Here is a 13,384-nt window from a genome sequence, read left to right as displayed (position 1 = left end):
CACCCCCTCCACTTGCATGGCGGCTTTGGGATGGCCCGGGGGTCCCCATGGCCCGCTGTGGCCGGGACGGGCCCCTTCCCCGACGGGGCGCGTAGCCGGCCCCGATCTCCGCTGGCTGCCCCTCATTGCTACAGGAAGACCCAGGGCACTCTTTCCTCTTCTCTAAACCCCTCTCCTCCAGGCTCCTCCGCTCACATCCCAAATTTTTCGACGGGTAGAGGTACGGGCTCGGTACCCACTCTGCTTCCAGTCCCCGACATCCCCCAGCCCATCAAGGATGCTCGGCCTTCACCCCGCCCCAGCACGGGAGACGAGACGGGGGAGCTCATCCCAATTCAACCCTTCAGCACAAGCACAGTGTGGGGGGAGGAAGGCTGGGGATGGGGCCACTTCTCTCCAAAACATCTCCTCTGGATGTGCTTTATTTACCTTCTCTTGTCCCAAAGCAGCCCACACCCCTTCCCCCTCTCTCAGCATCTCCAACAATTTATTTTGGCTCATTAAATTTAATTAAGAACAGAGTAGGTGTTCCATATTTAATAATAATAAAAAAAAACCAAAAACACAGGGGCATAATAACCTCCAAGAGGACTAAAATAAAGAATCGCTATTCAGATGCGGGCAGCCTCAGTGCAATTTTTTATTACTTTTTTTTTTTTGCAGTGTCTTTTTAAGAGCATCTAAGCACACACACATAAAAAGCTAGAAGGCATGCATTCCGGAGTTATTCCTATGCATATCCCTGCAATAATTTTCCGCTTTCCTTCGATAAAATTGCCAAATAATAATGAATCATTTCATAAATAATGGGTTTAGAAGCTTATCAGGGCAGGCGGGCCACTGCTGGGGTTTTATCTCTCTCGGCCACATTGCAGGAGTGTTCCGCTCTCCATACTAAATAGGAAACTGGACGTGATGTGGAATTAGAGCCTACCCAGCTGAAGCCACCCAACACTTACTACAAATATAGCCGCGATGCGTAGGCCACAAAATGGCTCCACTCACTTTTCCCAATGAAAAGCAAATGGTGAGTAAAGAGGAATCGGCCCTGCAGCGATCTGGGCGGTGTGGGCGGGGGGATGGGGTTTTGGGGGGCTCCGGAGGGCAGCGAGGGGGCCTTGGGGGTCTTCTGCCCCATGTGAGAGACAGGCGAGCAGGGTAAAAAAAACACAAACCGCGGTTCGGTTTTAATTTCTTTTTTAATTCTTTGATGCGGGATGGGTGAGGAGGAGAACGTGCTTTCCCCTTTGAAATTGTGGGGTGCGACACCCCCATCGCCCCGGGACCTCCGACAGCGAGGTGGCTGAGAAAATGCGCCCATCGGGCCCGGGTCCCCCAGCCTCTCTCAAGGGAAAACCACCGGGACACGGCACGGCCGACGGCCAGGCCGGACCGCTTCTTCCCGGGAGGGGGGTCCCTCAGGCCCCACTCCCTCCCGCCCCTTCGTTTTGGAGCTATTTCCCTACAAAGGGCCGGTGGGAAAGGTGCGCTTTTGGGCTGGAAATTTCCTGCCGATCGGCTGCTGGAAAACAAAAGGATTTTGCGAAGCAGAAACGAGCGGGCGGGGAATTAATGCCCCCCCTCCATTTTTCCAAACGAAACCACCCCAATTTAAGGCAAAATACTGCAGATATCTCTGCGGTTTTCTGTATTTCGTTTTTGGCGAAAGTGGTAGGAGACGCCATCGGGATTACTTCTTTTTTAACGTAGGGGAAAACCTTATTTTTCGTGATTTCGTTGGCGTGGGGGAACCGGCCTCGCCTTCCTGTTGCTCGGCGGCGGAGAACGGGCTCACCCCGCTGTCGTCCCGGCCCCGGCTGTCGCGGCTCCTCGGCCGGCAGCGCGGCTGATAACCGGCCCCTTGAAGAATTTAATTTGGCCCTTTAGGAATTAAATTTTCCAGCCGGACGTGTGACAGACGCCGTCGCCGCTTCGTGCGAATCCATTGGGACAAAAACAACCCCGTGTCAAGGCCCGCCTGGGATTTGCTCCCGGAGACACCGGGCATCCAATATGTCCAAAAAACCCACCCAATTCGCCCCAAATATAGGGCGCTTTTTATTCCATAGACCCCCCGCTTTTTTTCCCCCTCTATTTTTTTTTCCACGCCAGGCCATGGCCGTCGCTCGTTGTGGCCCCTTGTGCGAGGCGGCGGCTCCCGGCGGCGGGGGACATGGGGGTGGCCGCGGTCCCTTGTCACAGGGGCCGCCTGGGGTGCTGTCCCCTCCCCTTCTTCCCTCTCCCCTGAACCCTTCTCTCTCCACTGATCTTTGGCAATCTGGACCCACGAGATCCACCCTCTCCTCCTTTTCTCTCCCCTCCTTCTCTTCCTCCCAGGATTTAGCAGTTTTATCCCGATGCTGGTGTCCTTCCTCCCTGTAAAGTCGTAAGTACCTTGAGGTGGGAGGAGTAAACTCAGCCTGACACTGAGAGCGCTTTTGTTGAAACAGGAGAGACTTGCGGTGTCCCTACTTAAATATGACACATGTGAGTAATCTCTTCCTATACAATATCGGAATAGTCAATTAGATTTTTTCTAGGGGACCGGCGGGGAAGGGGCTGGAGGGAAGGCGAAGAGCTTGTGCTTTGGGTTGGGCGGCTGGGGTATTTTTTTTTTATTTTCCAAAGAGATGGTGAGGTATGGCAAAAGAATGGGGTTTCTCTCGCAATTCAGCCCATCAAAAATGGGAAAAATCATTACCCAAGGCAAAGGAGCGAGAAGGACGGCTGGCACCTCTTCGCTCTGTGAAGCTCCTTATTTGTATGGGAAAAGATAATCAACGAAACAAAAAAAAAAATCCGAAAACGAACGAGGGGATATATGGGAGCAAAAGCATGACAATAGTCGCCATATCGCTGCCTGCCCTCGGCGCAAGGTGCCCTGTCGCGACAGCATTCGTTCTGTGAGGGAAGGGGGACAATGCTCTGAGCGGCCGCGGCCGGGCCCCTTCCTCCTTCCTGCGGTAGCGAATGCGCGGGGCGATTGGCTCCTTTAGGGGCTGGTTTAACCCCCTCTTCCCCAAAAAGTGGTTTCAGGTATATTTAGCTGTTTTATAAATAACAATCAAAAATAAACATGGGAGGAGAAAAGGCTATCCTAGAGCCTGAAGCCGCTGCCGGCAGGCTGGGCCGCTGTTTGGGTGGCTCTGCAAGTCGGCAAACACCGCTGGGGCCCGCAGAATGGGGAGAAATACCCCACAAAAAGCGGGGTCGGGGAGATGCTGTGCCTTTTCCGGAATTCGGCCACGTAATTTAACCCGCAGCCCCGGCGGCGCGCCCGGCGCTGGCAGAGCCCCTCTTGCTGCACCAGCCGTCCCGACGGTGCCAGCGCTTCGCGGGTACCGAGAGGAGGGGGGTCCATCCTGATCGCCCCCCGCGCGGTGCGTCCTGCGGGACCGGAGCGCTGCGGGACGTCAAAAGTCCCGCACCACTCCGCGAGGCTCCGTGACGTCACGGCAGGGCCGCTCTGTGACGTCACGGCACCGCACGGCTCGGGCGGGGTGGACTGCAGACCCTCCCGGTCCCGCCAGCAAACTCTAAATGATTTTAGGGTGATTAGTAACTTCCCACGTTTCTCACCGGCGAAGTCCGAAACTCGAAGCGGCCATCCCTGTCGGGGCAGTACCTGGAGAGGGATAACCCTCTGCCCCAAGCGGGGCCGCCCCTCACCGCTGTCTCTCTCCGCAGGACGATGGACAGGCCGCCCGCCCCGCCGCCCCCCAGTGACCCCCGCGATGCCCGCCCTCCCCGGCGGCACGACTCGGAAGCGGAGACCACGAGCGAGCCGGAGAGCAGCCGCGGGGGCATGGAGGCGCCGGCGGACCCCCAGCTGCTGCTCAACGGGGCGTCCAAGGAGGCGGGCCGGCCCTCCCCCGGGCCCCCCGCCGCCCCTGTGCCCGTCATCGAGCTGGTGCGTCGGGGGGGCTCCCTGGACATAAAAAGCCGGGAGGCGGCGGGAGAGGCGATGCAAAGAGCGCCGGGCGCCGAACCGTGCCGCGCCGCCGAGGCCGCCTGCGAGGCCCGCATGGTGCAGCTGAGCCCCTCTGCGCTCCCGCTGCAGCCCCACGGCAGGGCCATGCTCTACAACCTGGGCCAGCCGCTGGGCACCATCAACAGGTCTGTGTCTCCCCCATCCCATCCCAGAGCGACTCCCGAGGGGTGCCCCTCTCGATTGTGGCGCTTGGTGCCGGGAAGGGAGAGGGGGAGATTCGTGGTGGAGAGGGTAACAGCAGCATCTCTTCCTTCGCGAGGGGCTCGGCGCTTAGTCATCGCGGGTTTGCATACAACTTTGCAAAGAAAAAAAGGAAAAAGGGGGGGAGGGGGGAGAGAAAGAAGAAGAAAAGAAAAGCCGTCGTCCCTAGGGAAAAAGATCACAGTAGAAATGTCCCAGACAGAGCAAAGGAGTTCGTCTGTAAACGGACGAGAGCTGGTTTAGCTCCTCGGACTCTCTCTATGTCCCTCGACGAGTCCCTCAAATAAGCTCAAGGGACAGTAAAGGCTCTGGCAGGGGGTGAGCAAGCCCAGGGGTTGTGTGGGGACAGACCGCCGCGCCCCACTGCCACCTCCCCGCCCCGGGAAAAACTGCGGTGCGCACCCCATCGGGGTGGACCTGAGTGTCAGTCTGCGGGAGGGCACAAAGCCGCGGGGATGGGGATGTGTTTTGCTCGGTGGCGCCAGCCTGGATGTCCCACGTTGCCCACATCCTCCTGCCCAGTCAGGGCTGGCGTCCGTCGCTGCGTGTCGCCAGGCGGCCGCGTGTCGTGTAGCCTCACGACCCCAGGCTAGGCTTCGTGAGCCGTGAGCTCCCTCCGAGGTCACGGAGCAGCTCCACTTCCCGCCGGCCCCGAGCGGCTCCCAGACGCTGCCCCTCCCCGCAGGGGCCGGGCCAGTGGGGTGCCCATGTGTCCTCATGCCTCTCTGGTTTTCGTTTGCAGCGGGTTTTTCGGCGAACCGGACTCCTTCTCCATGTACGGCAGCAACCGGGTAAAGCGGAGACCCTCTCCATATGAGATGGAAATCACCGACGGTGAGGAGCATTTCGGCCATGCCCTGGGTCTTTAGGGGGGTCCCCATCTGCCGAGTGGGTCAAGTTGTTGCATGGTACCATCCTCTGGCATTAAACCTCCAAATAACAAAAGGACTAAACCCCGGAAGCATGAAATGCAAATAGGATGCCTAGGGAGTCAGGGTGGCTCTCGGATAAGGCTCGGGATAGCGGAACCCACACTGGTCCCCACTAACACCCAGCAGAGTGCTTGGCGGGTTTGCCTATACCGGCGAAGCAGTTCAGAGCTATGGCTAATTACACCCCTGCTCTGCAAATTGCTCAGAGATTAAATCCGAAGGAAGACCCTAAATGCAAGTCTTCGTTGAAGTGCAGATCAGGGCTACTGCAGTGCGATGCTGTGTCCGTAAACCCTTTCAGCGAGGAGACATTCGCAATGCAGACCAGAGCTTGTGCAGAAAGGACAACCTGCCTTTAAATTGCCTGGAAGCGAAAAGCCAACCCTGTGCTGAGGTCTGCAGGGGCGCAGTGGGATTGTGGCTGGTTCCTTTGCATTTTAATTCAGAGTATACCCACACCCTGATGTTGTTTGCCGTGGAGAAATCTCCCATGGCAGAATGCGGGAGCAGCTAAGGCAGGTGACAGTCTGGTGTCTGAGCAGATATCCCAGGCATGGACATCCCTGCCGGAGTCGCAGGATAGTTTCAGAGAATGGAAGGGAGGGAGAAGGCAGTGCAGGATCCATTGCCTGCTCCCCGGCAGCCGACGTGGGGTGTAGGATGCTGCGGGCAGGCGGCAGCGCTGCCCACTCAAAGGGATGTTTGCAAGAACAGTTTGCACGTGGAAGGCCAACCCGTTTATCTAAGAAGTTAGCAGCCCGTACACAGGAGATCCATTGAAATGTATTTTCTCCTTAGCCATTGTAAACGCTAGGTTTCAATTGCTGGACGATTCAGTTTCCTTCTTTCTAGATAGAAGTTCCTTTCCTTCTAACCGGCTAATCTAAGATCAAATCTTAAGCCGCATCACTCTAAAATAATACAGCCCAAAATGACGGTCTCGGGGTATTACCTCCATTAATCAGTCCCTCTCTCCCCACCCTCTGCTCTCCTGGTCCTTTCAGACTGGAGCCCCTTGGGACAGGGGAATGTCACAGCCCCGGCACAAGAAGGGCTTTTTGTTTGGCTTTCAATTCTGAGGCTTAGTGGTTATGGTGAAAAGTCCATCAAATCACATCTGACTAAAGCTTTTGACTTGGATTAAATGAGGTATTAAGGAATACAGAAATACTTGGTTGTAACCAAGTTTTTGGATATTTGATGCAGGTGTATAGATTGACCCCAATCCTACAGGTTCTGGTTCATGTGAATTTCCAAGACTGGGCTCAATACTTCTAGGGAGGAAAAATATGTATCAGATAATGCTGTCTAAGCAGGAGTAATTGGTAGGAATGTACATCCCATGCTGAGGCATCTGTGTGGTCTGACAGGCTTTCTTTAATGCTCTGATGGTCACCTGCCAAGTGTCACCTGTGGCATACAGGAGCATCACTCTTGAGTGTCCTCAGCCCTTGGGAGCTGCAGAAGGGCAGGAAAGTCTTGCCCAGCACTCTGTGATTGGTTTTCTCTATAAGGAAATGAGTGGTGTTTTTTTGCAACTCTCTCCTTATCTATTTTGCGGAAAGTTTGGTGCATTTAACATCTTCTTTTAAAATAGCCATAAATGATGACAAAAATCTAAAAAAAGTATCAGTAAAAAAGTATATCCTGGAACTTTGGAAATTCATATTTTTATTAGTTTTCCTTAGATTCCTAATTACAATTTAAAAATCATCAGTCAATCAATGGAACAAAATCCTGGCAAAACCTCTCATCTGACTGCTTTAATTATGAAGCCAATGTCTTTATAAGAAATAGATCTTCTATTATAACACAGCTATGGGGCATTTTAATTTTCTCTATTGCTTGACATGTTCCAAACCTGATCTCTTTTAAAAGATAGGTTTAATTCAGTTGACACAGGAATCAAGAATCTGAGTGGTGTCAGAATTTGTGTTATATACTGGAACTTGGTTTGGGGTGCCCTGGATAAAAATGAACAAGTCTTTTTTTACTTTTTTTTTCTGATTTCTGACCTATTTATGAATAAATAAATGCATTTTAGTTGTCAGCTTTTAGTGAACACAGACACATGTTTGAAGCCTGTGAAGACTGGAAGTCTCTTGAGTTTTTTTTTCTTTTTAAATAAACAGTATCCAAGGTGGTGGGGTTTTTTTTCCTCATAACCTTATGGGAGCAAATGGCTTTTAAGCTGCATCTTCTTTTGGATTCAAGGCTTGTTTCTTTGTCTTTTCTGGAAAGAGCATTAAAGTGTTAAAACTGTTGTATTATTATAGTAGGTTATAGCACATTCTTCACTGCCTTCTTAGTACTGCTATTGGGGTCCCCCTGGTCCCCACAACAATCCTGTGGCACAGCAGACTGTGCACATCAGGTACAAGAAACCTTCCCTTTCCATGAGCTCTTGCAAGTTAGTTCATACAAAGGCCATTATTTGCTGTTTGGTGGTCAATATTGCCTTTATTAAAGTATCAGACTGGAATCTTAGACATCAGAGATGTGTTTCTCATTTCTACATCTCCCAGCTTATCCCAGGGGCTCATTTTGATTTTTGGGGGATTCCCTGCTCCTGACCATGCTGTAACGAGAAATGGCTGCTCACACTCTGGAGAAGTTGGCAGCTTTAATCTGGCAGTTTGGGAGTGTGTCCCCATACAAACCCTGCAGTGATGTGCTGGACTGAAGGGACTCAGTTTACCCTGAAGGGAGAAAAGTGTGATGGTGTTTAATCAACTGGAGTGTGGGATTCCTCTTTTTGTGTTGTGGAAGGTGGGATCTGTCGAGGAGCAGCCTGACTAGGATGCTTTCAAAGACACATTTGTTCAGTTGCTAAGTCACAGCCAAGGTGGCTAAGAGTTTTGCTATGTAAGAATAATGATATTTAAATGTCCTACGAGGTGCTGGTTTCACCGAGTGATGGCAGACCTGTGGCTTAAACTGCTTACCATAGCCAGGGACTTGCCCCCCACCAGGAAGGAGTAATTAGGCAAGTGTCTCAGAGTGGGGAATACAAGGCAGAGATGCTGGGCATGGCAATTCCACAATCCTTTGGGGTACAACTCACTGGTGTGTTTACCTGCAAACCTTTGCTTCACACTCTGTGATGATTTTCATTTTAAGTGATGCTTCCCATTCTTTGGGAGTTTCTGCCATGGTCCTTCTCCCAGATTTCTATGAGACTGATGTCCCATTGTTGATGTCTTCTGGAGGTGAGGATGGAAAGGATGTAATAATAAAAGCGTGACAGTATCCCCTTATGTGAACTGGTTTATATGGATCCAAGGATCTGCAATCCTGATTTACAGCATTGCTGTTCCAGTAGCACAGTACTTTTGGATAGATATGTTTTTGGGTCTCTTCTAGAACAGAAACAATGTTTTCCTCACAGCAGCAGGAGCTATGCTGATGATCTGAAAGGAGAATTGGTGTTTTTTGTGTGTCCATCCTGTGCAACGTGCCCTAGAAATATGGCTGTAAAATTTCAGGGATTTAATTGGAGTTCACACGTAACAAAGCATTTTTTTCACTTTTCCAGTTAGTGTCAGAGGGAGTTTTTCCCCTGCAGCAGTGATGTGTAGAGAGACCAGGAGGCACTTAGTTCAGCTGTGAAACTGCTTCATTGTCTACCCATGACCACCCTTCCAGCAAGAACTCTATGGGTTACCTTGCTACCTGTCCTCATGGCTACAGGGTGAATCCCACCACCCTGTTTCATGCAAAACACCCAGAGGGCTGATGGCAATCCTGTGGTCTCTATCAGCACTGGATCCTCTCTACAGCAGGGAAGATCTCTGGATCTTAGAGTTGTCAAAGCCTTTGCTCAAGCCAATTTCTTCCAGTCTCAGTGGTGTGTTCTTTAGACACTTTTGGGATAGAAAATAATAAAACCATCTAGTGAGATGAACTGTTAATAGGACCTGAGTTACCCTAGGTGATGAGCTGAGATAGCATAAAATTATAGCAGCCTTCTGCACATGTGTCATGGCTCAAGCCTTCCTCCTTGGAGAGGTAAACTACATCTGAGGAGACATCCAAAGAGATGCAACTCCATTTTTCTCTTACACTGGATTGAACAGAAGTTATGGATATCTCAGCTCATCAGGTCAGCTTCCAGTTAGCTGGAATTTCTTATTTCTCTGCCTTGCTGATGTCTCTAAAATTGTTAGTCAATTTGAGAAACAGTGACCTATTCAGCAAAGTAAACCTGACCTGTTATTCCCTACTCCTAATTTTGTATGGTTGGAATTGCAGGTCCTCATACAAAAGTGGTTCGCCGCATTTTTACCAATAGTCGGGAGAGATGGAGACAGCAGAATGTCAACGGAGCCTTTGCAGAGCTCCGCAAGCTCATCCCCACCCACCCGCCTGACAAAAAACTGAGCAAGAACGAGATTTTGCGCCTGGCTATGAAATACATCAACTTCCTGGCCAAGCTGCTCAATGACCAGGAGGAAGAAGGAAACCAAAGGGGCAAAGTGAACAAAGACTCTGGGATAGTCCAGGAAGACCTCCTGCAGGACATGTTGTCTCCTAACTCTAGCTGTGGAAGTTCTTTAGACGGAGCAGCGAGCCCAGACAGCTTCACAGAAGAACACGAAACACTAGACTCGAAACACACACGGAACCTGCACCACGCCATCCTCCCCGTAGAAGGCAATGCACAGCGGTGATGACCTTTGTGTTGCTCCCGAAGCACCAAGGGGGAGAGGCAAGACCTGAGCATGAGGATGCTGGAACTTGTGCTTGTGGGATTTGGGACTCTCTCTTTCCCTGGGAGCTCGGGCTCCCCACTCTCCCCAGCCTGGGATGGAGTGGCCGACATGTTGGCTGAGGACAAGACCAATCCAGATGGATGTTCAGTATTTAGGTACGTGATCGTACAAAGAAGAAAAGCATTGAAGTCATCTTCATTGTACATACTGCTCATAACGTAACTCTGCGGAGGGGAAGGGGACGTGGCCAGCACCTCTCCAGCATTTAGAGGGTTTTCAGACCACTTGATGACCATCACTTTTTAAACAGTGGCCTGGCTGAGGCCAGAAACTCCTCTTTCACTGCTGGGGGAGGCCACTGACACTTTCCTGCTCCACGTGGTGCTGGAGACTGCTGCATCATGCCAGTGCTGCAGCACTTCTCCAGCCTGTGGCACATACAGCTGGTCTGAACAGGAGCTGAGATCACATGTTCCTGTTGTCCAAGAGCTTTTGACTGTATCTTTTTAAGAGGTGAAAAAATACCCTCAGCAAAAGAACTATTAAAAGGATTAAGAATATTTCTTTCTCTCTTCTTTTTTTCTTCCCCCCCCCCGTTTCTTCCTTTCCCTTCTACATAACTTTGAATTGTTTGGGATTGTAGTATTTATGACATGGGATTATTTCTGTTTAACGCTCTCATGCAGTATCCACTGAACAAAAAGGTACATAGATGTTTTCTGACACCCTCCCAGTCCCTAATTATTCTGCTGGTAACAGCAGGTGAACTTCAAGCCTGTTGTGATCTACTAGAGTTTTCCCAGTGGCTTCTGTAAGGCCAGAACTTCTCTCAAGAAAGATGAATTTCAGAATTGGAAAGGGGAAAAAATACTTGCTAGTGGAGTATCTTCTTGGACTGGAGGATTTTGAAATTCAAAAAGCAACAAAAAGGCAAAAGGAGTCAATGATGTATCAACAGTGTGTGTGTACATAGGGTTATAAAAGGGTTTTAATGGTATGTTTTGAATTATTTGATTTTATTGTGTGAAAATGGTGATGGTTCAGCTGTGCCAATGCCCACAGTATAGACTATAGGGCTGGATTTATTTCAGTGTTAGGAAGGTGTTTGCCTGATGAGGCTGGTAGGAGACCCCAATCTTAGGGGGACGCACTAAAAATAGTGGTGGGATTAGCCTCCATTCCCAAGTGCTCAGATTGCTGCAAAATTGATATCTGTGACTGAGTTGGTCCTCTGATCCCTGCCACCTGCCCTGGAAGGGTGTTTGGGAAACAAGAGGACTGAGGATCAAGAGGATGCTCCTGTGGTGGTTGGGAGAGGAGGACCACACTGTGCCATCACCACTGCATCAGTCCCATCACTTCCTATCCACCCACTGCCTGATGCCCCAAGTCCATCCTCTTCCTCTGCAGAGATGTCAAGGCACAAAAATTTCTACCATGTAGCAGTAAAAAACCAAAACCCAATCAAACACAAACATCCTTTGGAAGGGGATAAATCTTTTTGAGCAGGGACATCTTTCACTGCACTTGTTTCTTCCCAAGGATGCTGAGGTACAAGAGAACACAGAGAATTTGAGTGGGTGTCTGCAAGCCCACCCAGGCTTAATTCAGAGCCCTGTTATTTCCATCCCTGCTTGGGTTTGATGCTTCTTTGTAAATAATAGGTAAGAGTCTGGTGTGTGGCTTGGCATGTTAGGTGGAATTAATTGCTTGTGAAGGGATCCTGGTCCATCAGGAACCCAGATCCTTGGAAAACACCAATCTTCCCCATCTTAAACTGGGGTAAAGGAGGAAAACTCCTTCCTGGGTCTGGATTGCCCATGCATGGCGTTTTTTACTAGAAGGAGTTATCTGCAGGGCTGTGCCAGGGAAGAGGTGCTGGCACATGATGAAGTGACACTGAGAAAGAGGTTTGGGCTGGTACTGGTGCCAGGGGTAGGAGAGGCAAGCAGTGGGGGCTGCCAGGGGTCCCTCTGGGAAGGGAGGGGGATGCTGTCACACAGGTAAAACCATTCTTGGTTTCAAAATAAGCCTATACAACCTTTTAATTAAAGTACTACAAGAAAAAATATCAGACATTCAGAAATTCCTCATTCCAAACAAATTTATTGTTTTTTGTTCATATCTTTCTGGTAGCTGAACAGTTGGGAAAATGGTACAACCTTGGCAGCACCCCCCCAATGTCCCCCCACACACATGTGCCTGCTCAAAGCCCTTAGCAGAGCACACCATAGGTCTCCTGGGGTATGTACAGTTGTACTTAATTGTGATTTGAATGGTACATTTCCTCTGCCCACCTCTCCTCCTCTCTGCTTCATCTCTCGCTGTGTGGACCATCATTCCCTGTTTCTGTTGGAAGCAGCACTCTGGGGCAGTGCTGTAGCGTGTGAATGAATTCCTGCCTTACAATTTTTGGGTTTTTTTAGCCCCACCCCTTTCTCTGCTACCCTCCCTTTGGATTTCTGCATTTTTCTGCAGAAATGAAGTAACCAGACCTGGTACCCTGATTCTCAACCCACTGTGGATGTGCTATTTAGAAAACACATTTGTTGTAATGTGTGTGTATATATAAATATATATATATAATGAATATATCAAGAATATTTCTAAATAAAGTTTTACAAAGCAGCCTCCACTTGCTGTCTGCCTCTGTCCCACCTCCTCCCTTGAACCCATCATTACTTTGGTATTTCATTCCAGGATGAAGATGGCAGGGTGGCCCATTCCCAGCCACCAAAAGACGTAACCAGACAGCAAAACTCTTGCAAAAATATCTATTTTTTTTTCTTGCTTAGCTCACAACATCCAGCCTGGGCTGGGCTTCTGCAGAGAGAGCAAGTGGGAGGAAGAGCGCACAGGGCCAGCAGGAAGGAAGGCGGGTGATGAAGCAATGCCCCTGCCGCAGGCGAGCGTTACCAGCCACCACTGCCTTACCCCCAGCACGTTATTTGCAGGTCCCCCAAAGGCTCCAATGGCCTTTTCCCTCCTTTTGGTGAGGGGGACTGTGCAAGGAGGGGGTTGCTGTGGGGCCATGCTACTTCCCTTGGCAACCTTGACATTTTGGCCATGATTTAATAGGCAATGACAGTAATTTCTATTTAAAAAAAAAAGTCGCAGCCATGTGCACAAATACTTTTAAAAATTATAGCATTAATTAGGGAGTGTTTACAGGGTAAGTGGTCCACTGAACATATGTGTGTTAGTATATATATATCTACAGTATCATGCTGCTGATGGTGGTCAACACATGGAGCAGATGAACAGAATTGGTAACGCAAGTATTTCTTGTCTTTGATTTCTATGAATTTCAGAGTCATTACCTATTTAAACAGAGCCTTTAGAGCATCCCTGGCTTTTTTTAACGGATCCTCCCCAAAAGTTTAGTTGCTGAAGCCTCCACCCCAGCCAACAGGCGGCAAATGCTTACTCTTAAAATTGACATTTCCCTCTGCATGAAAGAAGGGGCACTGTCTCAAGCTCCAGCCTGGGGGTGCAGGAGGCCCTGTCCAGAAACAGTCCCAGGCTGGGGACATGGGCCCCCCCTCCAC

The 13,384-nt window shown here is 50.2% G+C and overlaps 1 protein-coding gene across 3 annotated transcripts; it reads left to right on the top strand.

The window, feature by feature from the left end:
* Nucleotides 1–888: 888 nt before the first annotated feature.
* On the top strand, nt 889–12,484 carry TAL1 (TAL bHLH transcription factor 1, erythroid differentiation factor). 3 transcript variants are annotated; one of them, XM_071565420.1, is made up of 5 exons: nt 889–1,027; nt 2,338–2,386; nt 3,688–4,116; nt 4,935–5,026; nt 9,376–12,484. In XM_071565420.1, the coding sequence occupies exons 2-5, from the start codon at nt 2,358–2,360 to the stop codon at nt 9,792–9,794; spliced, it is 969 nt and encodes a 322-aa protein (XP_071421521.1). In that variant the 5' UTR covers nt 889–1,027; nt 2,338–2,357; the 3' UTR covers nt 9,795–12,484. The 3 variants fall into 3 exon arrangements, with proteins under 3 accessions (XP_071421521.1, XP_071421523.1, XP_071421522.1); XM_071565422.1 differs by having other exon boundaries at nt 2,338–2,487; XM_071565421.1 differs by lacking the exon at nt 2,338–2,386.
* The last annotated feature ends 900 nt before the right edge of the window (nt 12,485–13,384 follow it).

The sequence above is a fragment of the Pithys albifrons genome, chromosome 10, assembly GCF_047495875.1.
Source record: "Pithys albifrons albifrons isolate INPA30051 chromosome 10, PitAlb_v1, whole genome shotgun sequence".
NCBI classification, from domain to species: Eukaryota; Metazoa; Chordata; class Aves; order Passeriformes; family Thamnophilidae; genus Pithys; species Pithys albifrons.
Note: the sequence above shows the minus strand (reverse complement) of the source record. Positions and strands in the feature narration are given on the sequence as shown.